Consider the following 27,898-nt stretch of genomic DNA (forward strand, 5'->3'; position numbering starts at 1 on the left):
ATAGGGTATGCCTTTGGCATAATAAAATAAAATAAAACAATTTAAAAATAGATTTTTTAAAAAAAAATTTAAAGAAAATTGTGGTTCTCGAATTTGTTTCTATAATACCAAAATTTTAATACCAAACATAATACTAATAATTGAAAGTAGTAATAATGGAGGCTATTATGGTAGAAGGAAAGATTGTGACATTCTTTAGAACAAAAAGATTAGTCTTCCTTTGATGTTATTAATAAACTGTCAAAAATTATAATAGGTACTATATTATATGATATTATAATTAATGTGATATATATAATTTTAGACTTTTTATTATAAAAATATAAATTCATAATATTTTAATATAAATTTTTAGAATATTTTCTATTTTCATAGAAACTTAATTGAATTTTGTAAATATATTTAATAAGATTGTCTTAAAAATGAATTCAAAAATTTGTTTTCTCATTTATTATTAGTAATTTAGTAATTATTAACATATTATCATTGAAAATGTAGTATAAATGATTGTATAATATTTATTATAAATATATATTAATTTAGAATTTTTTAAAATAGAATATAATTGTTAACAAGATTTTTAATATGAATTTAGAAACTTATGTAATAAATTTAAGATTTTTGCATATATTACTAATTTATTATTTGTTTTTTAATTTTTTAATTTTTTAAATTTATGTAAGATACCATATATGCTATGAATAATAAAAAAAAAGATTTTCAGTTTTTTTAAAATTTTTTTTTTTTTTTTTCCCAACTTTTTATACAAAGATTTTCATTTCTTTCTAAGAAACAGGTGCAGGCATTTTTACACAGAATTTCTATACCAGTTCAAGGCAAGGTGTTATGTAGTTGCAAAACGTTTGTAGCAACAATGAGGATGTATCACTTGATCAGTGCCTTCTTTGTCCTCTTCATATGTGTTTCAGGTATCCATTTTATAAATCAATTTGCAGTTTCAAGTTCATATTAACATTGTTAGAGAACAATTGTATATCTAGGAACGCATATTAACTCTGGAATATATGCAGGGTTGTTAGCAATGGAAGATTCACGATCGAATCTGACGAATGACAGTGTGAATTCAAGCTATAAAAACTCTCGGCTGCTGGGTGTGGGTAAGTTGAATCTTTGGAACGCCTTATTAACAATTTCATTTTTAGGAATTTGATGAGTATGATTTATATATTTGCAGATCATATTCCAGAGAGAATAGGGCAAGGTTGTGCAAAAGAAGACATAGTCGTGAATCAGAGCCCAGAATCCACCATGCCAAATGGAATTCCATCATACAGTGTACAAATCGAGAATTTGTGCAGCACAGGCTGCTCGATAGCACAAATACACCTCACCTGCGGATGGTTCAGCTCTGCAGTAGAGATAAATCCAAAATTATTCAAGCGTTTGAAGTACAACTACTGTCTTGTCAACAATGGGAATCCAATAATTGCAGGAGGCTCTGTATCCTTCGTTTATGCACAAAATTTTAAATATCCCATGACAGTCTCTTCTGTGAAATGTCTCCCATGACTTGCAAGCTTTTACTATGATACTGCTACTGCTCCTGACTGCTTATTTACTGCCTTACAGAATAGATATATTTAAGGTTTCTGCAATGGAGATTTAAAAATATCTGTTCTATCTTCTTTTATCATAAGTTTTATGTTTTAGTTTCTGCAATGGAGATTAGATTAGATGAGATGATAAGCCTTTGCTTTGCTTTTTGGTTTCATGCAATATAAATTATAATTAGCATGTTGATCTGTTTGTTCAAAAAACAGTTCATGCTTTGTTTTCTTTGTAGATTGTCTTTAAGATATTATCATTATTTATGTGCTTCTCTAAATAACATAATTTTAATAAATATCTTAACTAGGTTGTTCAATGACTAGAAATATCATGAAATCAATTAAGATATATATTATTTAGTTATTTTATATCAAATACAAATGTGTCATTTTGATTTTTCTCAAATGATTTTCATTTAATTACTATTGATTATTATAACGACTTTAATAAATGTCTTTAAATAGTATCACATAGCATAAAATAAATCCATTGTTTAGATAAATTATCTCCATGCATTAACCAAGAATGTATGAGTCTAAAAATATAGATGTTGAGAAAGAAGATGGATTTTTTAACAATGAATCTAAGGTAGCAGATGTTATAGATGATCATATATATGATGGAACATCTTCGAAGTAGGGCCCCCTTTGATCCAAGGTGGAACAACTAAGATATGAAGAGGATTGTGGACTTAACGGTTCTAAGTTGAGTTACATAAAAGTAGATAAGAAAGATTATAGCCAAGATCACAAATCTCTTAAGTAAAATAGGAGGTAAGATTATAGAATTTCCTTCTAGAAGTCACATAGTCTAAAATAAAATTGGGAATATTTGATTTGAACCCTCAAAGAAATCCTTTAACATTTCTCATGTATTTTTTTTGTTATACTAGACTATCTATGGACTTACAAGAAAATTATTTATACAAATAACTATATTTTAGTTAATTATATTCTAAACCTCTTATTTGAGAGGATTTAGAATGAGAAGTAAAATAGAACATTAGAGATCTTATTTGAATAAAATGATTAGGAACTTTACGAGTGTAAAATTAGTAGACCCTAGTAGAAACAAAAATATATTTTAAACCTTCTCCTATTGAAATTTTAAGAGTAAAAGATAAAAAAAATGCATAATGCTACTTTTGAGATCCATATTGCTGCAAATTTATTGAAATAAAAACAATATTCTTTGGTTTTAGAGGAGTAATGAAAAAATACATAATATTTAGTTGATCTCGCTTTTGAAATGGGCTGTCAGGATAAGTTGAAGATAGGATTATAGATGTAGAAAAGAGTGATCCTATACTCATTGAAAAATTAAGAATTATTGGTAGACATTATTCATCTTAACAATGAATCTAGATTTGGAGGGTAGTGACCGAATTGAAGGGTTTTTTTCTCTCATACAATTAAGATTAGATCGTTCTCTTATAACATCTAACTATCTTTCTTTTAATTTTTTTCTCTTTATGCACTTTAACTATAATAGGTGAATATTACTCTCCTTTTATTATGTATACTAAGAAGATGGGTAAAAAGAAAATATTTTCAATTTATATTTGACAAAATGTGCACCCAAAGTCTTAAATTGTATAAAGAAGATATAGATTGGTGGTGCAAAAGTATTGATGGATAAAATATGTTTAAAGTTACTAGAAATGTAAATACTATCCACTAATATACAAGATGGAAAAATAACATATTCAAAAATATATTACAAATAAAATTTAGAATTAAATTTAAAAAGATATGATGAATGGTAAATTTAAAGGTTTAAGTATACTTCAATATCTATTGTTTTAAGGAAGAGATTTATTGTGTGATATTCATCAGTTCAAACATTCAAGTTATTATTTGTAAACATTTGTAGGACAGTGGGTCCTCTCGGGGTTGTAGCCCTCTCTTGTAACTGAGAAATGAGCTCTAGGAAGTGTGCTTGAATGCATGTGCATTCCCCTTTATAATATTAATATACTCTTGATCATAGTATTTTAATATTGTGGATCTCAATCCCATCATGGTTTTTCCCTTTCTGGGTTTCCACGTAAAAAATTTGGTGTTATGGATTTGTGCTTGTTTGCATTGAGTTTTTGTACTTTACTTTTATTCATTTGCATCGAGTGGTTTAAGAATTAGTTCAAGAAAGTGAAAAATTACAGAACACTGATTCACCCCCCCTCTTAGTGTTTATTGATTCTAACAATTGGTATTAGAGCCTAGTTCCTCAGAGGAAGCCTAGTAACTTAAGGAAGATTCAGGATAGTGAATCAATGGAGTTCAGTTTACACAAGCAAACCACTGTAGCACTTGAAGATCTAGATACAACAAGAACATAACCAAATTGCTTGAGAATAAATATGAGTGATGTTGAAGACTTCATTGAGTCATTGAAGGAAAAGGTGAACACATCCAGAGAAAAGAGAAAGGAGCTTATGGAAAAACTCAAGGAGAAAGAAGACCAAAGTATTGATAACCAAGACCTAAAGGACAAGACAGATGAATGTGAAAAACTTGCTAGAGATAATGCAGTCTTGAAGAATGAAATACACCATGCCAAATGGAATTCCATCATACAGTGTACAAATCGAGAATTTGTGCAACATAGGTTGCTCGATAGCACAAGTACACCTCACCTATGCATGGTTCACCTCTGCAATAGAGATAAATACAAAATTATTCAAGCATTTGAAGTACAACTATAGCGTTTGAAGTACAACTACTGTCTTGTGAACAATGGGAATACAATAATTGCAGGAAGCTATGTATCCTTCGTTTATGCACAAAAATTTACATATCCCATGACAGTCCCTTCTATGAAATGTCTCCCATGGATTGCAAGCTTTTACTATGATACTCGTCAACCTTCAATATTAACTTAAAGTATAGAGACTAGATATATTGATATATTTAACATTTTTGCAATGGAGATTTATAATTATTTTCTCCATCTTCTTTTATCATAAGTTTTTTTGTTTTAGTTTCTACAATGAAGATTAGATTAGATTAGATGATAAGCCTTTGATTTAGTTTTTTTTTTTCATGCAATATAAAGTATAATTAGCATGTTGATCTGTTTGTTCAAAAAATAGTTCATGAGTTGTTTTTTTTAAGATTGTTTTAAAGTGTTTTTTATTTTATTTTCCTAATTATCTTCTTTTATGAAATTGATTTTAAAAATAGTCCATGCATTGCTTTCTTTGTATATTGTCTTCTAAGTTTTTTTTTAATCATCTTGCTTCTAAAAACAAGAAATGCCTTGTTTTCTTTGTAGATTATTTTTTAAGTATTTTTTTAAACATCAAGAAAAAATCATCAAATTTTGATTAAATATTTGAAATTATTTTTTACTTTCTTATATTTGAAAGAAATCATACTTCTCTTTTTAAAATTTATTTTCAATAGATAGTTTTTTCTTGGTTCTTATGCTCGGGAGATTTTTTTTTCTTGGTTCTTATGCATTTTGGGGTTGCGATATTTTTGTCTGATTACAATTAAATATAAGTTTTTAAAAATAAGTTGCTTTTATATCTAAATTATTATGATAATTATGTCTAATTGCTACTCACATAATGCATTGAAGAGTGTTTGTGAAAAATAAGTTTCTTTTATATCTATTATTATGATAATTATGTCGAAAGGCTACTCATATAATGCATTGAAGAATGTTTGTAACTAAAAAAACTATACATGATTCAAACTGAGGTCTGTTGCATTTTTTATAGAATAAATTAAAAGAAACTAATTTTTTTTCTATAAAACAAGATCTCATTATAATAAAATAAATCAATCACAAAAAAGTTGTAGCAACCAATCACACCATGCTTACAAATCCTAACAAATTTTTTAAATCACTTTCAGTTACCTTGGTTTGTCATAGTAGTACACATAATTTATCTATATTTCATTCTAAGGAAATGAGGAGAATGAAATAGAAAATAATAGAGATTGATAGCACCAATACAAAAAAGTCCATATCAAGGCCACAACTTCAAAATGTTTTAGTTAAGTCAAATGACTTGAATGATGCTAAGTCTTAAGACTTTGTCATGAGCCCACTTCTTTCTACTAAATCAGTGCAACAAACAGGTTCAATAGCTAAAACTAATAGGCTCTCATTCTCATTGGATACAATGTGCTGACATCACAACTTTTGAAGAAACTGTCTAAAAGTATCATGCTAATTTTCATAATATTGTTGTATTTAGTAAATTCTTCAAAGAGTTGTTTCATGATGAACACTTACAGCAAGGAAAATACAAGAAATGTAATGCAACATTGTTTATAGTATTGCGTAATAATAAATTCTTCACTTGTTAGTAAACAATTGAATTTTTTTTTCCAATATCATTTGTTTTGCCTAATTTTTAATTTTGTTAATGATTTATATTGTGATGAATAATTTGATCAAAGTCCGACTATTTTTTTACTATCTATTCAAAATTATCCCAATAAAATTAAATTAAATAATATCTATAGTTTTAAGTAATAAACAATTATCTATGAATCAATACATAATTCAAATTTTGTTTGAAAATCTACTATTTTCTATAATGTCTAAATTATTTAATACATACACCTAACAAGTTAAGTATTAGTTTTCTCTATATACAATCAATACTTTTTTACTCAAAGTCAATTCTTATTAATTAATACATTTCAAAAATTTAAATATTTTTCCTCACATATAAGTTGAAGGACCTTGAAATATGAGATGAGTAATTCTCTCATATTCTCAATAATAGGGGCTGCTTGAGTGTTAAGAAGAGAATCTCGATTAAGAAAGTCCTAAAATTCTAGGTCAAGTTCTCTAGAGAATAGACTTGCTTAAAGCGGGGGCCTGATATCACATCATGATATATAAGAGGAGGAGATTCAATGGGAGAGTTTGATACAAAATTTAAAAATATAGGAACATTATTGGGAAAATTAGGATTGTTTTAAAATATTGGTCCTAGTCTAAGAGGACTATGAGTACGCCTAGTTTTAGAGATATTTAAGTTCCACAAAATCCTTATAATTACGTTCCTAGAAGTGGTAGACTATGTTGTGAATCTCATGAGATACTCACACAATACACTATCCAAAAAACACAAGGAAAAAGAGAAGAAAAATTTACAAAAAGTTTCTACTAATAGATCTATCTGATTTTGCACAAATTTTTACCCTTGGAAGTGTTCACATTGGGTTCAACAAAATGAAGAGTGTGACAATTTAACTACAATAAAAGTATATCTATCCTCTAAGGGCTCAACTTCCTACAATGGACTTAGATAAACCAAAGGTAATCTCAACCTTCGAGTTTATCTTATTAATTATGAAGTTAAAGTTTACTTTAGGAAGTGTTATACATCTTTGTTTATGTTATGAATGCATAATATAAATAAATTGTGGGGACTTCAAAAATAGAAAGTGTAGTTAACATAGACATTCCAAATAGTTTAGCTATCTCTTTATCCATAATGTTTATCCAATGCAAAATGTTGGCAATCTCATATAGGTAGAAAATAGACTATCATGAGAAAATGATAGTACAATCTTACATAGATTCTAAGGAAAGTAATTTGTAGAATGAGATGCAATAACAAATAATGATAGTATTATTAATTTAAAATAAATGGAATAATGAAAAATAAAAGGAGGAGATATTGCCCAAGATGGCTAGAAAGTTGGAAGAGCTTCCATGGGACAGTCACCCCTGAAGAATTGGACACATAAGTGCAAGGAGAAATTTTGGGGTGGTTGTATAGGGCCATTCCAATAGTCAAACCCCTGTTTTAGTGTTTCTGCCTCCATGAATAATCAAGATAAAGAGACAAAAGAGATATAAAGATACAAATGAAATGACTATATACTATCAAATTAAAGATAATGCAATATGTTCAAAGAGAGTTTCAAAGACACTTTTACCAATCTTTTGGTAAAGGAAGAAAAACTATCTAAAAGACAAATTTGCCGCACAGGAAAGGAAAAGAAATCTCCAAAGCTTCAATCAATGGCATCAATGTGATAAATAAAGATTTAGTATGCTACCATGTAAGAGAAAAGAGAAAGAGTGTTGTAGAGTTTTCTAAAAATTAGAGAGATTGTGAGTTGTTGTTGACGATATCACTTTTTAGAGCTAAAATGAGAGTTTAAACTTTGATGTAGGAGGTTGAAATCCATTTTTGATGTTTGTGCAGATTGAAGAGCCATTATATTACCAAAACATGGGGTGTGTAACATTCCAATGGTCAATGCAGTTGTACATTCTTCTAGGATGTAGGTGCATCATATAGACATCTACATGTGGTGCATTCATTTGTGAGAAATCAAACAATTTAGGCTTCAGGTCATAACTTCTGTCCGAATCGTATCATCTTTTTCACTCGTTCATAATATTTTAGCCTCAGGAGCCTTCCAAGGTGCACCATACAAGAAACCCCAAAAGAGTTGCATTTAGGGTTATTACAAGAAATCCTAAAGGACAACGCGGCGAGGAAGAGATTTAGGCAACTCAGAAAACATCGGCCCTATGGATTCCATGGAGGTAAAATAAATATGAACATTTCTTTTTAAATTTGGTGGGCACACATGAAAGTATTAACACTATTTTTGGGTGAGATTTGCAGGCAAAATCTGATGGACAACTTGAGGAAACAGACCCTGTGATGGCCGGCATTTGCATTTCATGGACGGCTTTTTGCGTATGTCTTGGATTCCGTAGCATAATCACCACCATCAAAGCTAATGGCCTTTTTTTCAATCTATTTGTAGTGGGTGCTATTGTTGCATCTTTTATTGTGGCATTAGTACTTGTGATTACTAGGACTCGGGGAGCGGATCGTACCTTTTTCCGTTTCTTTTTCAATTCAGCGATATTTTGCTTGTCGGCTTTACTTGCAGTTTTTTACACTGTGCAGCCATCATCGTATATTATCAGTTTGAAATATGGTCTCGCTGACTTGGAGGCCTGTAGAGTACTCAGAATTTGTCAAGACTCTATGAAAACAGCTTTTTCTGTGAACAGGATGAAAAACATTTTAACCCATTCTGTTTTACAGTAGATAATGGATTCCCTTTTTCAGTAGATATATAGGGCAAGGCAGAAATGGCACTAATGGGTTTTGGTTAGTTTTTATCATGTCAATGTGCTTAGTATCAGGACGAGGCAATATCGCTTTATGTTTATAATACATATACTTAGCTTTTCCTGTTTTTATGGGATAGACTTTGTTACTTGTAATCAGATATTTGAGTGACAGTAAAATCAATTTGATATTTCAATATAGACAAGTGAATGAGCTTTATTTTAAAACAAATTTGTACAAGTAGATAAATGTATTTTAGCTCTCTGAATCTGTACTTCATTACTCTTCGTGGTATATTTGTATATTAACCAATGTATTGGTGTATTTTAAAAACTGGATAGCCATTGCCTTCCTTGTAATAGAAAAATAATTCAACTTATTTATGATGTAATTAATGTCATGTATTTCTGTTGATTAGTTTTTGTACTAATACTTTAACTGAGATGATTGATAGTTGAATTGGTTTAAGCAGACTAACATTTCTCATAAAAAATTCTTCCTTTTACATTAGTACTGGTTACTATTAAGCATGACGTGGAAGAGAGATTATTTAGAATTTCTCTTTGTAAAGTAATGTCTCACGTTGCACTTGTTTATCTTCCATTTTATTATTTTTAAGAGTTAATTTTGTTTGTTGTTTTAACTCTAAGAATAGTTTAGGTTTTTTTTAGCTCCCTTTTTTAATTTAAAGATAAAATTTATCACATTTTCTTGTTTTATACAAGACTAATATAAACATGTACATTCACATGTTCTATATTCTTTTTTTTCATTTATCTACTATACACATTATGGTCCCTAATCATGTCATCCACACATTTTCTAGACTATTTGTATGATTATATGCTTATGTGAGAATATAATTTAGGTTGAACACATCATGAGCTTTTCTTATTAGCATAAGTCATCACCTCATACTATCTATGACCCATGACATAATCTTAGTGTGCTAGCATATGACCATAATATTTTAATAACTTATTCAAATAAAGTCACCAGTTTGAAGATTTAAGAATGAAAGGTTTGAATTTGAATTGAAATTAATAGGAAATATTGCTTGATCAAGAGTCTATATTTAAAGGCAAAAACAAAGCATATGGACATATTGAGTTATTTATAGTTATAGAGGAAATTGACAATGCTAAATTGAAGTTAATTTGCATTATTTTGGGCCCATCATTATGTGCTTGACATGCCCACTTAACTTAATTTCAAATTCTATGGAAGATTTATTTAAAGTTCTTTATACATATGAGATTTTGAAGATTTATTTTAAAGTTCTTTATTGTTTATTTATAAGATTCAAAAGTTGTCACACTTAGTAGTAATATACAAAGTCACTTAGTTGTGACTTTGTATATTACTACTAATGCCGCAATATTATTATTATTATTATTATTATTATTATTATTATTATGTTTGATTAGATTGACCCCAGACCTTCCCCATTTTTATGGAAGGCCAAGAGTCACAACTTAGGATTCATTTTAGATGTCCCTATTGGGAGTTGAACTTGGGTCTCCACAGGAGTCACAACTTAGGATTCATTTTAGATGTCCCTATTGGGAGTTGAACTTGGGTCTTCACAATGAGAACCCAGTGTTTTAACCAGTTAAGCTCAACCCCTTGGACAATATTATACATTATATTATTCTATTTATAGAGTATAAAATTATTGGTTATTGCCAACAAGGACCATTACTATAGCATAATTTTGATCTAATTAGTTTTGATTGATATGCCAAAGAGAAATCAAAATTTTAAAACCTTTGTATGGTAATAACCATTGGTAATGAAAGTATGTTGATATTTTCTCTATCATAGATATTTATAGACAACCTATGACATATACTTGTAAATTTTGTTTTTAGTTCTACGTATACAGTTAGTTTAAGTTTCACTAAGCTTCCTCTCTTAATTTAAACATAAAATTTATATCACACATTTTGGTATTTTGTATTGTCTTATAAAACACAAATTAAAACACTATCATTCACATGTTTCAAAATATTATTTTTCTTTATAAAAATATACACATTATGGTCACTAATCATGTTTAGGTGAGAATATAATTTTGGTTGAACACATCATGTGATATTTTTTATTAGCATAAGCCATCACATGGTATTAACCATGTCAGAACTCAAATGTATTAGCATATAAATGTTGGCAAGATACATTGTACCAGTTGAGTTAAGTGCTTAAGGAAAGTTTTTGGGTTGTCATTGATGGCAACTCTGATCAGAAATCACATTCAGTATAGCAGAATTGTTCTACCAAAAGTTTGGTATCTATTTTTCTTAAGTCTAGAAGGTGTAATACAGAGAATGGGTACATTGAGCAAAACTCAATTTTGGTTGCATAGTTTTGGTTGCAATGGAAGATATAGTTGATTGGATGTTTGAGATAGTTTAATTTGCAATTCTTAGTCTTTGGTGTTGATTCTTGTGCCAAATTGAAGATCTGGTATTTGGTATTGTAGGAAGATAGAGTTATTTTAGTTATTTTGATGAAGTGTGTTATGCAAAATCTTCAGAATGATTTCGGTGATTGGTTTTGAGTTTGAGGTGGTCGAGCCGACATGTGTGAAGCATATTAACAATTTTTTAAAGTTTGTATATGGATTTGTGATCGGATTGAGCTGACTTATTATTTTTGATAAAGATAAATGGGTTTTACATGGACCCGAAACCAAAAGTTTTACAAAATTCGGCCATCAGCCAAACAAACAAAAACCAACAACAAAATAGGGGAGCACCCCAGAACAAACACGAAATCAAAAGAGACACAGACAACAAAACAAAAGCACTCAAATAAGAGAGTGCACTAGCTCCTTGTTCTTCTAGATGGTAATCTTTTTTATTTCCTCTAATTCTTCCATAATGAATCTGGAGGTGCCCTTATTTCTGCTCCTGCTTCTAGTCTTGGAACTAGGGCTTGTCGTTTTGTTGCCGCCAGCATCAATGTCTTCCCCTCCAAGATCTTTCTCAGGATCACTGTGAATGGATCAGTACTCCGCAACCATGACATTGATCTTTTTGAACCCCTCCATACTATTATTCATGGCCTCCTTGCTTATGTCGATTAGGTTCTTGAGGTTTTTCTTTATCTCTGCCATAGACTGTTCCACCTTTTCAATTCTTTGTTCATGGTTGCATTTCATAACCTTGACATCTTGGGAGAGGTTCTGGGTCATAATCATGAGCTTCTTAGATTTTGTAGGCTCTGGTGAAGCTATGAAGATATCTATTATCTCCTTAACCCCCACTTTGAGGATATCAATTTCTTTCTCTACCCACTTTCAGTATCTCTCCTGGCTTCTGATCGCTACCATCATGAGGTTCATCAGAGTACCATTCCTCTATAACCCACTATCCGCTTATTTATGTCACAACCCTCTTTTATCACTTTTTGATTTAAATACAATTCTATTATATTTTTGGTTAAGCTATTTAAATGATTGAATAAATACCAAAGAATAAAATGAACACACACAAACACACACTTGGAGAATATAATTCAAAAGGCATTATTTTTATTTATTTATTTTCCAGTCCCAATTATGGCACATGTTCTAGGAGGAAATGGAAGCTTCTAGAGGAATCTCCACCACCTTGCATGTAACTCCCCCACTAAGTTTTTAATCAATTTGCATGAGTCCAATATTGGAAAAGAATCTCTTTTTTAATTAAATTCTCTAGATAGTGGAATGGAGGGATTTTTCTTATAAAATTGTAAGCAAGTTTCAAAGAAGGGAGTCGATTATGTTTTGAAGGAAATTTCCCAAGTTTTAGTAGTAGGATCTTCTTTGGTAGTCTCATTTTTGATGCAGGATTTTTAAGTGGTTGTTTGAAGGATCTCTCTCAAGTTGCAAGGAAGGATCAAAGGATAGCTAGAGGATTCAACATCAAGCTTCAATAAACCGGGTTCTCTCCTTTTGTCATATGAGGAATTTGTATTTATCAAAAAAATATATATAGTTTCTAGATTCTTTAGTTGAATATAGTTTTCTGAAAGAACCATTTTTTTTAATTGCTAGATAGGAAGAAAATCTATTTTGTTTTCTTTAAAGAAATGCAGTGATATAATTCTTTCTCTTTTAAAATATAAATGCAGATTTCCCTTGCATATTTTATTTAATCTATTTAAAAGGTAGAAAATCAGATTTTTGCTTTTATGCTTTCTCTTGAAAACTAGAGATGATATTGAATATAAAAATAAATAAATCTGTCTCTCTCTCTGTGAATGAATAAATAAATCTCTTCTTCTTATTTAGGAATAAAATGCAGCTCTACTATTTATTTTATTTAGAAAATATGCATATGATCTTTCTTTTTGCTTTTCCAAAGATTTTAGATCTATTTGAAAATCATATTTCCCCTTATTTAAAATTCTTTTTCCGAGATTAAAAATCTTCCCTGTGTGATTAAATGATATGAATCTTAATATTTATTCCCTCAAATTCATTTCTCTGGCTCTTCGAATGAAAATCTGAAAGAAAATCTCCCTGTGAATATTAGTTGAAATTTAAAGAATATATTTCCCTGTGAATAATCCTCTGTGCTATTCATCCCTGTAAATAAATCTTTATTCTCATTTGATTACTCAATTATTATTATTTTTACATATATATCTAGATATATATTCTCTCTGTGAATAATAGTTGAAATTTGAAGAATATATTTCCCTGTGAATAAACCTCTGTGTTATTCATCCCTGTGAATGCTAGAAATAAATTATTTCCCTGTGAATGCTGGAAATAAATTCTTTCCCTATGAATGCTGGAAATAAATTATTTCCTTGTGAATGCTAGAAATAAATTCTTTCCCTGTGAATGCTGGAAATAAATTCTTTCCTTGTGAATGCTGGAAATAAATCTCTCTTTGTGAATATTAGTTGAAAAATAGAATATAATTCCCTTTGTGTGAATATTAAATCTTCTTGAAAAGTTTTGTATTTCTCATCATAAACCTGTTATCTATGTATCGCTAGAGAAAATTATTTCTCTGTTCATTTCAAACTATTCTCTATTGTAATTTCGTCCCTATGATTAAATTATTATTTTCACTCTTACATTAGTATTTTTCTTATACACATATCTATTTATATACTCTTCTTTTATGCAATTTATTAATCTGGGAATGTAACCATATATATATATATATATATGTATATATATACATATATATATATATATATATATATATTCCATTTAAGAATTGTTACATTCTTTTCTTAGAATAAATTTTTAAGTTATTAAATTTAACTTAGAAAAATTTATAAATATCAAGGATTAATGTGTAGTATATTCATAATTAATTTATCTTAAGTAAACTTTATATTTGTATATTATATAATTAAAGTTGTTCAATTCATTTAAGATCCATTGGGGCACCTAGTTAGCTTTTTGGCAATTAATTCATATTAATATGATTTCAACCAAATGTCTAAGATAATTACTATTTTCGGGTCCAGTGACCCTATAATTGATTATTCTCATGATAGAAACCAACGCATTCCTCAACCTTGCATATTACTTACTCTATCCTTGCTTCATACGAATTACTTAATTGCATTTATTAATGACAAAGTTACATTTTCTTCATCTTCATCCAAATTTCCTAATTGTCATTATTATGCAAGTTATATTTCAAGTTTGAATAATTAATAATTTTAGTAATGGTTTTTTTTATTCCATGTAATTCATCAAGTAGTTATTTCAATTATTAAATTATACACGTTCAATTAGTAATTGTTTTCAAGTATGATGTTTTCATAGCTCTTAGTTAGAAAACTAAATAAAGGAAGATGGAAACCAAAACCTAGTAGCATTCGGTATATACAGTGCCTCTCGGTCATGCTTACGAGTAATGCCATCGTACTGAACTACTGCACTTAATGCCTAATAAAGCTACATCAACGACGTCTATGGCATTGTCCCTATAAATCATCGGGGAGTAATAAGGGACACTTGGAAGTTAAAATCCAAGGGGTGGGTAATCCCTCTTGGACTGATAATCTAATAAGATAATTTTTAAATGATTTTACATCCATTGAGATAAACCATATTAAACCCCTTTAGGGTTGGTTAAGTAAAATGCTTTTATGAAATTGATTTCAATCTTGAAGAGATATTGGTGATTGACAATTTGGTCAAGGGTGACGCTCATGATAGGTGTTAGGATGTAGTTGTTAGGGCACAAACAATAGGCCATCTTGAGCCTTTGTGTAAGTGCTACCATCATGGGTAGTCTGGGACATTGACCCTAGAAAGGGTTGCGTACCCACTAATCAGTTTACACCAAACCACAGAGTAGAAAATAGAACTACATACTTTACGCCTTGATCCCGTGCCAAAGCGGGTATGTAGGTAATCTTGGGATGGAGTTGTCCCTTGTACTCAGGCATTTGTGGGAAATATTGAGTAAGAATCCTATTTTGAAAGATAAGATAATTAAAATTGGAAAAAGGTAATTCAGTGCATACTCGGAAGGAATCTCGTATGGATTCACTTGACTTCCCAAGGCTTTAAGCCAAATTTCAAGGTGGAATTCAAGCTTGTATTATGTTATTCAATTACTCCTAAGGATGACAACCTCAGTGCACTTCTGTTAGAAGAGTGTAGTACTTAGCGAGTGGCTCAGGACCCGAATGGTCCCGATGAGTCTAAGTCTCTGGCCAGAGCACCTCCTATCCTAATTGGATAGATACCTACCCCGCATGGGTAGATACCTATCCTGATTTGGATAGATGCCTACCTTGTATGGGTAGATGCCTATCCCGTATTGGATAGATCAAATCTTATGTCCCGTATGGAGAAGTGCCTAACCTGTATGGTTAGATGCTCATCCTGGATGGATGAATGCCTAATCCAAATGGATGGATGCCCAAAGTATGCGATTGAATCAAACACAAATAATTAAATTTAACAAAAAAAAAAAAAAGGTCAAATTTTGTTGGGTTAAATAAGGTGGGTTATTACAATTTAGGCATGGTCTCCTATTTTTCCTTCATGATGTTAAGTGGAATGTCCAGTTTAATTTCTTGGTCCGAAGTCTTCAGACCATAGTCCTTAGCCGCAAGCTTCTTCTTTTTAGAAAGAGGCTCGACCTTAGAAATTAGCTTGCTGGTAGATTTATATTTGCTAGCCACCCATCTGGGGGGATTCTTACTGCTACACATACCAGGGGTGACCATCATCTCACCTTCTTCCACCGACTTATAATTAGGGTCATCAAAAGGTTTGGCACCCCCACTATCCTTCAATTCCATATCCGAGTCAGAGACTTCCTGGATATTAGTATGTTGGCCTTTCTCAAAGAGAGAGGGGACAATTTCAAGGGTCTTAGCGTACTCCATGATGAGCACAATAAGGCCTTCATGGAGAACAAGATTATTTAGATTCTCCACATGTTTTTCAAGACTATTCTCCAAAAGAGGAGGCCAGATAGAAAGGAATAGAAATAATTTTACCATGCCTAAAGTGGTTCAAAATGGTAAAATGGTAGGAAAAGATACTGGCATATCTTCCATCAAACGTAATATAACTCATGATCAACTCAGCCATGTCCACCCAGGGAGCCATAAGATCTTTCCTTTTGTAGCCAACATCAACCATTTTGTTAACTCTTGAAGACTCCTTATCTTTGTCGAAAAAATTTGCCAAGTCTTCCTCCCCTGTTTTCCTATCTCTATAAAACCTTCTACCATTCATCTCTAGACCAGTAACCGTAGCCACCATGGTTTCATCCAGTTGGTAATCAACACCATAAGCCCTTAGATCCCCTTTCTTCCACCCATTGAAAAAGGTTTCCGTGAGCAGAGGAGAAGGGCCATGGAGTCTTTCTAAGAAGGGGATAATTCCCCCATCAACAATTTCCTGCCACAGCTCCTTGTTTTTTTTCCATTTCTCAAAAGTAGGCGGTTCTTGCTTATTCTTGTCCCCACCTATAATGATCTGGGTTGCCAAAAAATAGGAAATGGGCCACACTAGAGAAGTCTCCAAATAGTAGTGGACTTATTATTACACGTCTCATGTTTTACAACTATTTAAAGGTCGAGATATTAGCGATCTAATCAAGTGGTATAGATATATTAGGCTGATCTATTTGATCATTTTATGCATGTATTTTGATGTGTGAAGAGTGTATGAGCATCTATGTGCAGTTTGACATGTGCTATCCTTGGATTGATGCTTTGGTATAGGACAAAGAAGAGAAGAACATAGCAGTGAGTCATAACAGTGGAAGAAGACTATTTATCCTTAACCAAAACTGTATTTTGGTATTTGTAGATGTTACTCATCAGTTCAAACAATCAATTATCATTTATAATCATTTGTAGGACAGTGATTCCTCAAGGGTTTTTAACCGTCTTCTTTGTAATTAAGCAGTGAGCTCTAGGCAATGTGCCAAAATGAATGTGCATTCCCTTGCCATTATATTATACTCCTGATCATAGTATTATAATATTGTGGGTCTCAATACCACTGTGGTGTTTTCCTTTTTGGGTTTCCACATAAAAATTCTGATGTTATGGTTTTGAGCTTGTTTGTATTTAGTTTCTGCACTTTTCTTTTATTTATTTTCATCTGGTGGTTTAAGAATTAGTTTAAGAAAGTTGTTAATTGCAAAATAGTGATTCACCGCCCCCCCTCTCAACATTCATTGATTCCAACAATTGGTATCATAGCCTAGTTCCTCCGAGGAAGCCTAACAACTTGAGTAAGATCTGAAATAGTGAATCAATAGACTCTGGTTTACATAAACAATTTATTGTGGCACTTGAAGACCTAGATGCATCAAGGAATGAAGCAAGTAGCCTAAGAATAAATCTAAGTGAATCTGAAAATTTCATTGAATCATTAAAATAACAAGTGAACACATCCATAAAAAAGAGAAAGGAGCTGATGGACAAACTCAAGGAGAAAGAAGAGCAAAGAATTGATAATCAAGTCCTAAAAGACAAGACAAATGAATGTGAAAAACTTGCTAGAGATAATGCAGTCTTGAAGAATGAAATGCAATCAATTGCAATGAAGGTAACAAAGGAGATTGAAGACAGGAAGTAGAATGAAGAGATTATGACTCAATCATTGAAGGATAGATCTAATGAATGTTGCAGACTTCATGAAAATCACCTATTGAATCTTGAATTGACTCAATTCAAGAATGATGAGCAAGAGATTGAAAGGTAGATGATAATTCTGAAAGATGAACTTACCACTGCTAATGAGTAAAAATAAAAATTCAAAGCTAGCTCAGCTAAGTTGGATGAGATGCTACAAAGTTAGAAGAATAAAGGTGACATGGGAGGACATGGTCTTGAGAAAGTAGAAAGCTCCGGATCTAGTCAAAGCAATGCTAAACCTCATCATCAGAAGAACAAGAGATCTTCGGTAAGGCAAACTAATGTTTATAAATTCAATGGTAAATGCTTTGTTTGCAATAAATTTGGTCATATGGCAAGTCAACCCAGAAATAGGGTAAATCAGAATAATTCATCATTCTCCAGATAATATTTCAATTGCAACAAGTATGGCCATAAGTCAATTGAATGTAAAAGTATGGTAAATAGGAGAAATGTGAGATGCTATGCCCGTGGAAGATTTGGACACATTGCTAACCAATGTAGATGAATGGGAAATTAAGGAAATTTAAGGCCTAATTATAGAAATGACATTATTTGCTATGCTTGCAACAAATCTGGTCACATTGCAAACTTTTGTAGAAGTAAGAATATGAGCAAGAATACTCTGACAACCAAGAACAAGTCAGATGGTAAGGGAAAAGAAAAGGTTGAGGAAATAAAAGAGTGGCACAAGAGGATGTGGGTAAACAAGGATGATTCACATGCAGTAAATGGGTCCACACCTGATTCCGGTGTTGGAACCTCATCTGGTAACTTAGGCATTTGGTCTTAGGGAAAATCTTTTCATGCAGATCCTTAAAACCCCCTTTCTGAGATCTATAACTAGCTATGGAAGGTTGTAGATGATTCTGAATGGTTGTGTAATTGATCTTGAAAGATCTCCGAAAGACTTCATGCCAATCTGAAATTCTAGTGAAGTATTCTTAAGAAATAGGGCATCCAAAAAACTTTAAGATTAAGCAATTATTACAACTTAAAGTTACATATTCGAAGGATAAAAATGCATTTTAACATTCATTTATCACATTGGATTCGAAGCTGTAATACCCTAAAAATGGTCATCTAAACCATTAGCCCCTAATCTCGGCAACGTCACCAAGGTCCTAACCAAAGGCAATTAAAATAAATCTTGCGCACACAACTAATTTATAAAATCATCAATGTCACATGGAAAATTAATCAACCGATATTAATTAAATATTTATTTAATTAATTAAATCATTCCAAGTAAATCATTTTTAAATAATTATCCTATTTATTTTATTGAATATCCTAGCATATTTAATTAAATAAATCAATTTGCCATTAAATCATCAAAAAGAGGAATTAATTTGAAAAAAGAATTAAAATTTGAGAAAAGAAATCAATTGGAGATAATCTTGAAAAACAAATTAAAAATTGATAAATAATCTCAAAGAAAGCAAATAAAATAATTAAATATTATAATTGAATGAAATAGAAAATAAATCAGTTTTTTTCTGATTTTATCTTAATTTTAATTCAATTTCCTTTAAAACTGAGAAAATCATCCAATCACATCAATTCACCTAGATTGTGGTTCCTCTTGGAAAATGTTGACCGCTCATCATCATTTGATCTCAGCCATTGGTTTCTTTTTGAATTTTCTATAAATTTAGGCTCTCATCTTTCATTTAAGTATCCTGGAGAATATATTGTTATTAGGTTGTTTTTTCTCTAGGTTCATTGAAAATTTGCATTGAGATATTGCATATTAGTTATTTCATATTCATTAAATCATTTAGCTTAAATATTCATATATTTCTTAAATCATGTTAGATTAATCTTGCATATATTGCTTAAATATTGCATTCATTTAGCTCATATTCATGCTCATATAGATTTAAAAATCCTTTGTTTAGGTGTTGTCTAGTCATTGGATAGCTTAGCAATCTGAGAGCAATCTAAACTCGCATCTACTAGAAGGAAATGGGTCACTTTGTAATGGTTTATTATTCATTGATTATTGCTTTACTAACCATGCATCTAATGACTTAATTGAAGTGTTGTGTATTTCAAATACAAATACAGGTTCACTTTTGACACACACATTTTTGGCTCCCATCGTGGGGTAGGAATTCAATACTTTGGCCTCAAAATCATTTTTTTATTACCTTGTAGGTTTAGTCCATACAATCTCCGTGAAATATCGTACGAGTGGTATTACTACATCATACAACATTTTGTCAAAGTCTATGTTTTATCGTACGAACCAATAAATGGACTCATACGAACTAGTAAATGGACTCGTACAAAATTCTGTTCTGAATATCTAGTTTTGTCTTCTGTCGTTTCATGCTCAGTTCTAACTCGTACGATAAAAGGATTTTGTCATTTATTCTGTAAAGATTGTTGTACGATGTTGTATTTTGTTGGGTTAAAACAAGTTTCATTCTTCAGGTTTTCTGTTCAATTTTGATTACACTAAAACTAACCCTAGATTGTCTTCTGTCTGCCTGAGATTTTCACAGCCTAACTAGTTTCTTGCAGGACACTTGTCAAATAATTTATCAATCAAACATACACCTGTCAAAGAATAAAAACAACATGACTACTGATGTGTTGTTTTTGTAGGTTGCCTAAAGAGAATCAACAAAACATCGTGTATTCCTTAAATTGATTTTTAGGCACCTAACTTGCTATCTAGTTAAAGAACAAATTTGTATTTTGTGTTTTAAGAGAATTCTGAGAGGTAGGAGAGTATTCTCTTGTCTGTATAGACAATCAGAAATCCTGACCCTTGAAGCATTTTCTTTAAGTTTGAGATTTGCATATCTTTAGCGGGCCTACCCTCCCAAGGAGATAATAACTCTATGCCAAGTACTCAAACCCACTATAAAACAAACGTGATTTGATGAAAATCAAGTCAACGATAGTGCTCGAGAATAGCTCTCCTCTGTACCTTTGGGTATATTAAACCTTGGTTTTCAAGGCTGGGAGACCTCTTAATTGAGTTTATACCTCAACACGCTAAACGGACCCCTTACTAGTTCCAATTCAAATTAGAAGCTACCTGGTTCACTTTCGAAAGGTTGATAATATTCATGAAATAGAGATAGTAACTCTCCCAAGACACTTGCCATATGGTGCCCCCATTAGCCTTTGGAGTCGACTAATACGGCATTGAGAATCCATTGCATGAGACTCAGTGGTCATATTCTAATTAGCTATTGGGTGTGTACCTAAGTCAACAAGCAAAGGTTTTCTTTTCTAAGCCAACTTTCATAGGGTTTGCATGTTGTGATTGAATTTATGATTCGTATTGCATGTTTTCTATGTTTTCATCCCTGGAACTGAAACTAGAATACCAAAAATGGAGAAAACAATACCAAATAACTCAATGATAAACTCTGCCAGTGTCAAAAACTAGTCTTCGTCAGTCAGTGAAAATTCAGTCCACCTCAAAGCTGGTCATACTCAGTTATCAAAAACTCAACATTTAATCTCTGTCTAGACACAATCATACGAGCCTTTTTTTTTATCATTTTGCTTCATATCCGTGTCGTACAAAATTTCATCAATCCTAACAGTCTATCGTTTGAGCCTGCATTCTAAGTCGTATGAGACCTTATTATCTGTCATCATGTTTAGGGAACTGTTGTTTTATCCTGAATCCTATGTCGTATGATAAAACATTTCATTTATCAATTTTTTGTTTCAAACATACCCATCTATCGTGCGGTACTAGGCAACAACTCGTATGAAACAATACTGTCATTTTCCTAAAGTTGTTAAATTATCGTTTGGTCCTAGAAATTCTGTCGTACGAATCTCTGATTTTATCAGTCTAAAATAGTCAAACTTGCCTAAAACAGTCTACAATGAACCTAAAATTGGTTATCATCCTCCTGAGCATAAACAACCTTGATAGTGTACCCCTGCCATTGCATTGCACGATTTTGTCGATCATCTCTTAGCCAATTCAAATAAGCATCTTATCAAACCTAAGTTAACTTAGATAACATCTTACACATGATAGATCATTCCTAAAACCTGAATAGATCTTAGTTACTTCACTCAATCACTACGTTAAACGAACAACTAGCTACAATTTGATCTTGACTTCTGCAACACATCTAGCTCTCGGTCTTATCGGTTGTAATGCCCATTCAAACCAAAAGTTCTCGCAGCAAAACAAACAAAGGAAAATAAACTCCCTTTTCGTCAAACGATAATCCATTCTTTGTAAAAAAAACTCATCTCAAACAAACTGTCATCATCACAAATACCAATTTACGATATACCAAACCTTGGTCAACCCCTATCTCCCACCATATCTGGAGAAAGGCAAGAAAGACAAGTTGCTAAACACAAAACTTATGACGGTATCAGTATCCATGATACCAACAGTGATTCCACATCAAGTGAATATGAAGCCTCTGAACCTCCATAAAAAGAGATTCATAAATGTCAAAAGGATAAAGATTTTTGAAAAATGATGAAGGTTATCATGGCTAGAGAAAAGAGGACTATTTAATAGAGCTAGCAAAACAAGGCGCTAAGCTTCCTCCTAGTTATGATGTGGAAACCCTCATCACTAAAGAGGAAGAGACACCATTGGGAATGCTAAACAAACAATTACAAGCATTGCGAACTAAGATCACAAAACTAAAAAACAAAGACAAATCACCAAAACAATATTCTCTGGACACAATATGCCCATTCCCATTTGACAAAAATCTCTACATGCCTCCATTCCCCTCAAACGTATAAATGCCTAAGTTTGACAAATATGACATGAATACAAATCCTCAAGACCATATGAGAGAATTTTGTGCTTTATGTATGGAGTTCATGCACGACCAAACATATCTCATGCACCTTTTCCCAAGAAGTTTAGGGGGGAAAGCTATGGAACGGTTCTCAAGTCTACCTATTGGAATAAAAACTTTTGAATAATTAATCCAACTATTCCTACAACAATATTCCTATAACATTCATCATCCAGTCACTATGATAGAGCTTTGCAATACCAAACAAAAAATAGGAGAACCCTTCCTCACTTTTCTCCAATGATGGAGAAAGATGTTCTCTAGATATTCACGAACAATTCCAGATTTTGAGAAAATGGATATCTTTGTTAACAATTTAATCCCTAAATTGAAATACAATGTCTATATGCAAGTACATCCTTCATTCAACAAAATGGTAGATAATGCCCTCAGAATGGAAGATGTTCTTATAAAAAAGGGAGATATATCACTTTGGAAAGAAACATCACAAAGTTCTAGCTCTAAAGAAAAGAATAAATACTGGAAGTACGACAAAGATAACAACAGAAATGTTGTTAATGATGGAGTGGTAGACAATGTTAAGGCAAAAACAAAATCCACCATATTTAACTTGGCTAGTGGCACACAAGCACTCAAGGCAGCTGAAACTGCAGCAGAAAATCCTCCAAAGAAAGCAAGAGAATGGTTTAAAGAGAAACCTTGGCTTTCAAAGCCTAAACGTGAGTTTACCTCTAGATGAATTATATGAATCAACTTTTAAAACTTTATTGGCAAATGATCTGATAACATTGCTAGACAATTCTAGACCATATGATCCATAAATTAAACCCAAATGGTGGAGAGAAAATGAATACTATGACTACCATCGGAACAAGGGACATAACACAAACAACTGCATGAAACTTTGACATGAGATTCAAGATCTCATTGCTGCTGGCAAGATCGTTGTTGGAAATCATGCGACTAATGTTGATCATAAGGCCTTTAAATATTCCTTACCGACTTATGAACAAGGAGATTCCTCAAAATCCAAGGGAGGTACTAGAGTCAATTATACCTACACTAACAACGACAACGTGGTCAACATGATTGAATCTTCCCAACCTGAATATTGTAGTGTGATCATAATAAAAAACAAACAAAATCAAGCACAAACTACTAATGTTGTGACCCATGCTCAAAAGAAGGTTACTCTCCAAGGAGCTAGTTCCTCAACTTTCGATCAAACAACATCAAACCTACCAACTCCTCCAAATAGACAAACAGACACAATTACAGCCAAATCAAAACAACTGGATTCATCATCCTCTCCTAGTTATAGTATTATCGAACAATTGAAAAGAACTAATGCTCAAATCTCCATTTTGGAACTGCTTAAGATCTCTTCCGCTCATAGAGAGATCCTAGACAAGGCTTTGCTCACCACTAGTGTCCCTAAATATTTAGATGTAGATCGGTTTCAATCTATGGTGGGTCACCTGACTTCACCTCATTACCTCACTTTCTTCAAAGAAGATGATAACTCACTAAGTCACCTGCATAACCATCCATTACACATCAAAGCTATGATCCATAAACACCGAGTTAAATGTGTTTTGATAGATGGAGGCACTGGGCTGAATATATGCACTTACAATCTACTGATACAGCCAAGATTTTCTGAAAACATTATTGATCCAACAAAGAAAATAACAATCAAAGCTTATGATGAAGAAGAAAGAACCTCTAAAGGTCTGGTACTATTACCAATCAAGGTAGGACCTATAGAAAGAGATGTAATTTTTTAGGTCCTTGACCTTCCTCTTTCATACAATATCTTATTGGGCAGGCCATGGATACATGAGATGAAAGTAGTACCATCTATGTATCATTAGTGCTTGAAATTTCCTTATAATGGAGTTGAAGTCAGTATTCCTGTTGATACAAGCTACACCTGCAATGCATTAACGCAGAGTGCTAATGCTTTTGTTCGTCATAATAGAGCAGCCTCTATAGCTGAAAGTTCAAAATCTTTGCTGAAAGACCTAGAGAAGAAATTGAAAATCATGAACACCGACATATATGGCTACAAGATAGAGCCTGTACTCTCACTAATGTCTCTTCCTCCATCACCAAGACAGTCATGAAAACCATTAGAGGTTATGAAGCCACAAATTTCAACTCTAAACGTCATTTATGATGGTCTCTTTATACAGTCCTCTACTTCCCTTGCAGATGAAATAGAAGAGGATGCTGCTCTCAAATGGCTTTTCAAAGAAGATAGCGCAAACAAAGAAATATGACACTATGAGGTTTCCCCGACACAATATGGTTCATGCTATAAGATGCTTCAATGCATGGGATATTCAGGTATTGGTCCTCTGGGTAAGCATCAAGAAGGTATTGTTGAACCTATTCAGTTACAAACTAAGTCTATAAATGATAAAGCTAGACTAGGATACGATCCAAGAAAGTCATCAGATCAGAAATGAACTCCTCACTATCAACCTAAGTGGAGGAAAAAGGTACTACCTTCAACATCATAGGAAATTAATACTCAACAAACTCAAGGAGAGTGCGATGATGAACAAGAAGAATTGCCAACCTATAGAGAGGAAGCAGATGGTAATCAAGTTCTGATCATATCAGCTATAACACTACAGGAAGTAGAAATCCCAGAGGATATAAGAGAAGAAGTATACAGAATCAGAGAATTGTTTGCACCACTGAACATTCCGGTCACATATACTAGCAGACAGTAAGTAGAGGATTCAGAAATTGATTCCAATGAGTATGAATGGGGTCTAGACCATCTTTCATATACATCTACTACAGGAACCCCTGAAGAATCCAGTGATATCGTAGATGACTCACAAGAGCTGATATGATTAAAAATGCAAAAGAAAATAGAAGAAATCAGACTAAAAAGACAAGAAGACTATGAACAATAGTTGGAGGAAGAAAGGACACAAGAAATTCCTTCACCTACTAACTCTCCCATTAATGAGATAGGACAAATCAGGTATGCAACTACGAAAGAAGAATTAGAAGCTATAGAAGCAGGACCAGTCATTAGTCTGAAGGAAGTTGAATGGAATAGACGATAGGGATTAATAGAACCATCAAGGTTATGTCAAATACAGGTGATCAATGAACCAAATCATGAAGGAACTTGCATCATCAAGGATGTAGGTATTGATACTATATATACTTTTACTAAACCACTTGAAGATGAGTCAGGAAATTCATCTTATGACTTTGATAACTCAGACAAAAGCTCTACTTATAACAACAACTATTCAACAACACATTATGAATACTCTTTCATGAATGTTGAGATGTAGTCTGCTGACCCTGTTATTGTCACACCATGGTATGTGGTCCAGTCTGAAGTAGGTGATGATGCTAGGAGTAGGTCGGTTGGATTAGGTCCAATAAATACTAACATGAATTTTGATAATCATGTTGTAAGTCATGATGATAGTACCGTGAACTCCCTTGAACCTATTAAAAACTTATCTTTAGTACATGTTGAACTAATTGATTGTACTCTTTATAACCAACCTTTGAATATACCCACCTTCACCAATGACTACACACTATCCTGCTATCTTAATGCAGTGGAACCAATGAACTCTTCCACCAGTGAGAAAAGCAAGAAAATGACTGAAACAGACATCAAGTATCTTAGTCATAAAAATCAAAAAAAGAAAAATAAGAGATCTGATGGCGAAAACCACATTATGGTGGTGTCAGAATCAAAAATAGTAAAAATAAAGGATGTACCTAAGGGTGAAAACCTCTCTAAGGCACCTGAAGATGAGATACTTGATATGTTGCCAAGTCACTTCCAAGAAAGGTCTTCGATATTGATTGAACCAACTCAACCCGTCAATATTGGAAGTCAAGAAACACCACATATCATTCATATACTTAATCACTATCAGCAGAAGAGTTAAAATATTTCAGCAACCTCTTTTCAGAAAAGAAGATCAACTTTGCATGGACATACTTTGATATGCCAGGACTAGATCTTGATCTCATCATGCATCATCTCTCTATTACACCAGGAGTTAAACCAGTCAAGTAAAAACTCTATAAGATGCATCCTCATGTGGCACTGCTAGTCAAGGCTGAGCTAGAAAAATTGCTAAAAGTTGGATTTATCAGAGCTATAGACTATACAGAATAGATATCAAACATAGTACCTATATCAAAGGCAGACAAGTCTATTAGAGTTTGTACAGACTTTAGGGATCTCAACAAAGCATGTTCGAAAGATGATTTTCCATTACCCAACATTGATATGATAGTAGATATGACTATTGGATATGAGATGTATTCATTAATGGATGGATTCTCTAGTTGCAATCAGATCAAGATAGCTCCTGAGGATCAAGAAAATACAACCTTCACATGTGCATGGGGAACCTTTTGCTAGAATGTTATGCCATTTGGACTAGAGAATGTAGGAGCAACTTACCAAAGAGCAGTAACCACTACCTTCCATGATATGATGCATAAAAACATGGAAGATTATGTTGATGACACTCTAGTAAAAACCATGAAGAGATCTATGCATATTCAAGAACTAGGCCTCATACTAGATAGAATGAAAAGATTCAAGCTCTGGTTAAATCCTAAAAAGTGTGCATTTGGAGTGACATCAGGAAAATTGCTTGGTTACATAATTTCAAAGAAAGGAATTGAGGTTGACCCTGAAAAGGTCCAATCTATAATGGAAATGCCTTCACACAAGAATATCAGCCAAATGAGAAGTTTACAGGGCCATCTTCAATCAATAAGGCATTTTATATCTCAACTAGCAGACAAAGCTCAACCCTTCACAAAGGTATTAAGGAAAGGAGTTCAATACAATTGAGATAAAGATTGTGAACAACATCTAAAACAATCAAAGATTATCTTTCTAATCCACCCATATTGATGCCATGATTCAAGGTAAGCCATTGATTCTATACATATCAACTATAGATACTTCACTAGGGGCACTTCTGGCACAACAAGATGAAAATAAAAAAAAGAGAGCTATATATTACATCAGTAGAACATTGGTGTCTTATGAAATGAACTACACTATAATAGAAAAAGCATGCTTGGCATTAGTCTTTGCATCATAGAAATGAAGACACTATATGTTAGCACACTCAATTAAGATGGTAGCTAAAATTGATCCACTTAAATATCTTCTCAACAAAGCAACACTCATAGGAAGACTGGCTAAATGTGTCATGGTTCTTACAAAATTTAATATTGAATATGTGGAATGTAAAGCCATCAAAGGATAGGTTATTGCAAAGCAACTTGTTGATACTCCACTTGAAGATAGTCAACCGCTGCATATAGAGTTTCTGGATGAATC

The 27,898-nt window shown here is 32.3% G+C and overlaps 2 protein-coding genes across 2 annotated transcripts; both read left to right on the top strand.

The window, feature by feature from the left end:
* The first annotated feature begins 874 nt into the window (after positions 1-874).
* LOC131858921 (protein TAPETUM DETERMINANT 1-like) lies at positions 875-1,530 on the top strand. The gene is made up of 3 exons (XM_059212407.1): positions 875-929; positions 1,032-1,118; positions 1,196-1,530. Exons 1-3 carry the CDS (start codon positions 875-877, stop codon positions 1,528-1,530), a joined length of 477 nt encoding a protein of 158 aa, XP_059068390.1.
* Positions 1,531-7,887: 6,357 nt separating this feature from the next.
* Positions 7,888-8,764, top strand: LOC131859619 (uncharacterized). The gene is made up of 2 exons (XM_059213580.1): positions 7,888-8,097; positions 8,180-8,764. The coding sequence occupies exons 1-2, from the start codon at positions 8,083-8,085 to the stop codon at positions 8,612-8,614; spliced, it is 450 nt and encodes a 149-aa protein (XP_059069563.1). The 5' UTR covers positions 7,888-8,082; the 3' UTR covers positions 8,615-8,764.
* Positions 8,765-27,898: the final 19,134 nt, after the last annotated feature.

Source organism: Cryptomeria japonica, chromosome 10 (assembly GCF_030272615.1).
Source record: "Cryptomeria japonica chromosome 10, Sugi_1.0, whole genome shotgun sequence".
Taxonomy (NCBI): Eukaryota; Viridiplantae; Streptophyta; class Pinopsida; order Cupressales; family Cupressaceae; genus Cryptomeria; species Cryptomeria japonica.

Bases quoted from the DNA above. Each gene is read 5' to 3' on its own strand.
- LOC131858921 (XM_059212407.1), top strand. From the start codon at position 875: ATGAGGATGTATCACTTGATCAGTGCCTTCTTTGTCCTCTTCATATGT. The intron at 930-1,031 runs GTATCCATTTTA...GAATATATGCAG, and splicing joins CCTCTTCATATGTGTTTCAG to GGTTGTTAGCAATGGAAGAT. The intron at 1,119-1,195 runs GTAAGTTGAATC...ATATATTTGCAG, and splicing joins CTCTCGGCTGCTGGGTGTGG to ATCATATTCCAGAGAGAATA.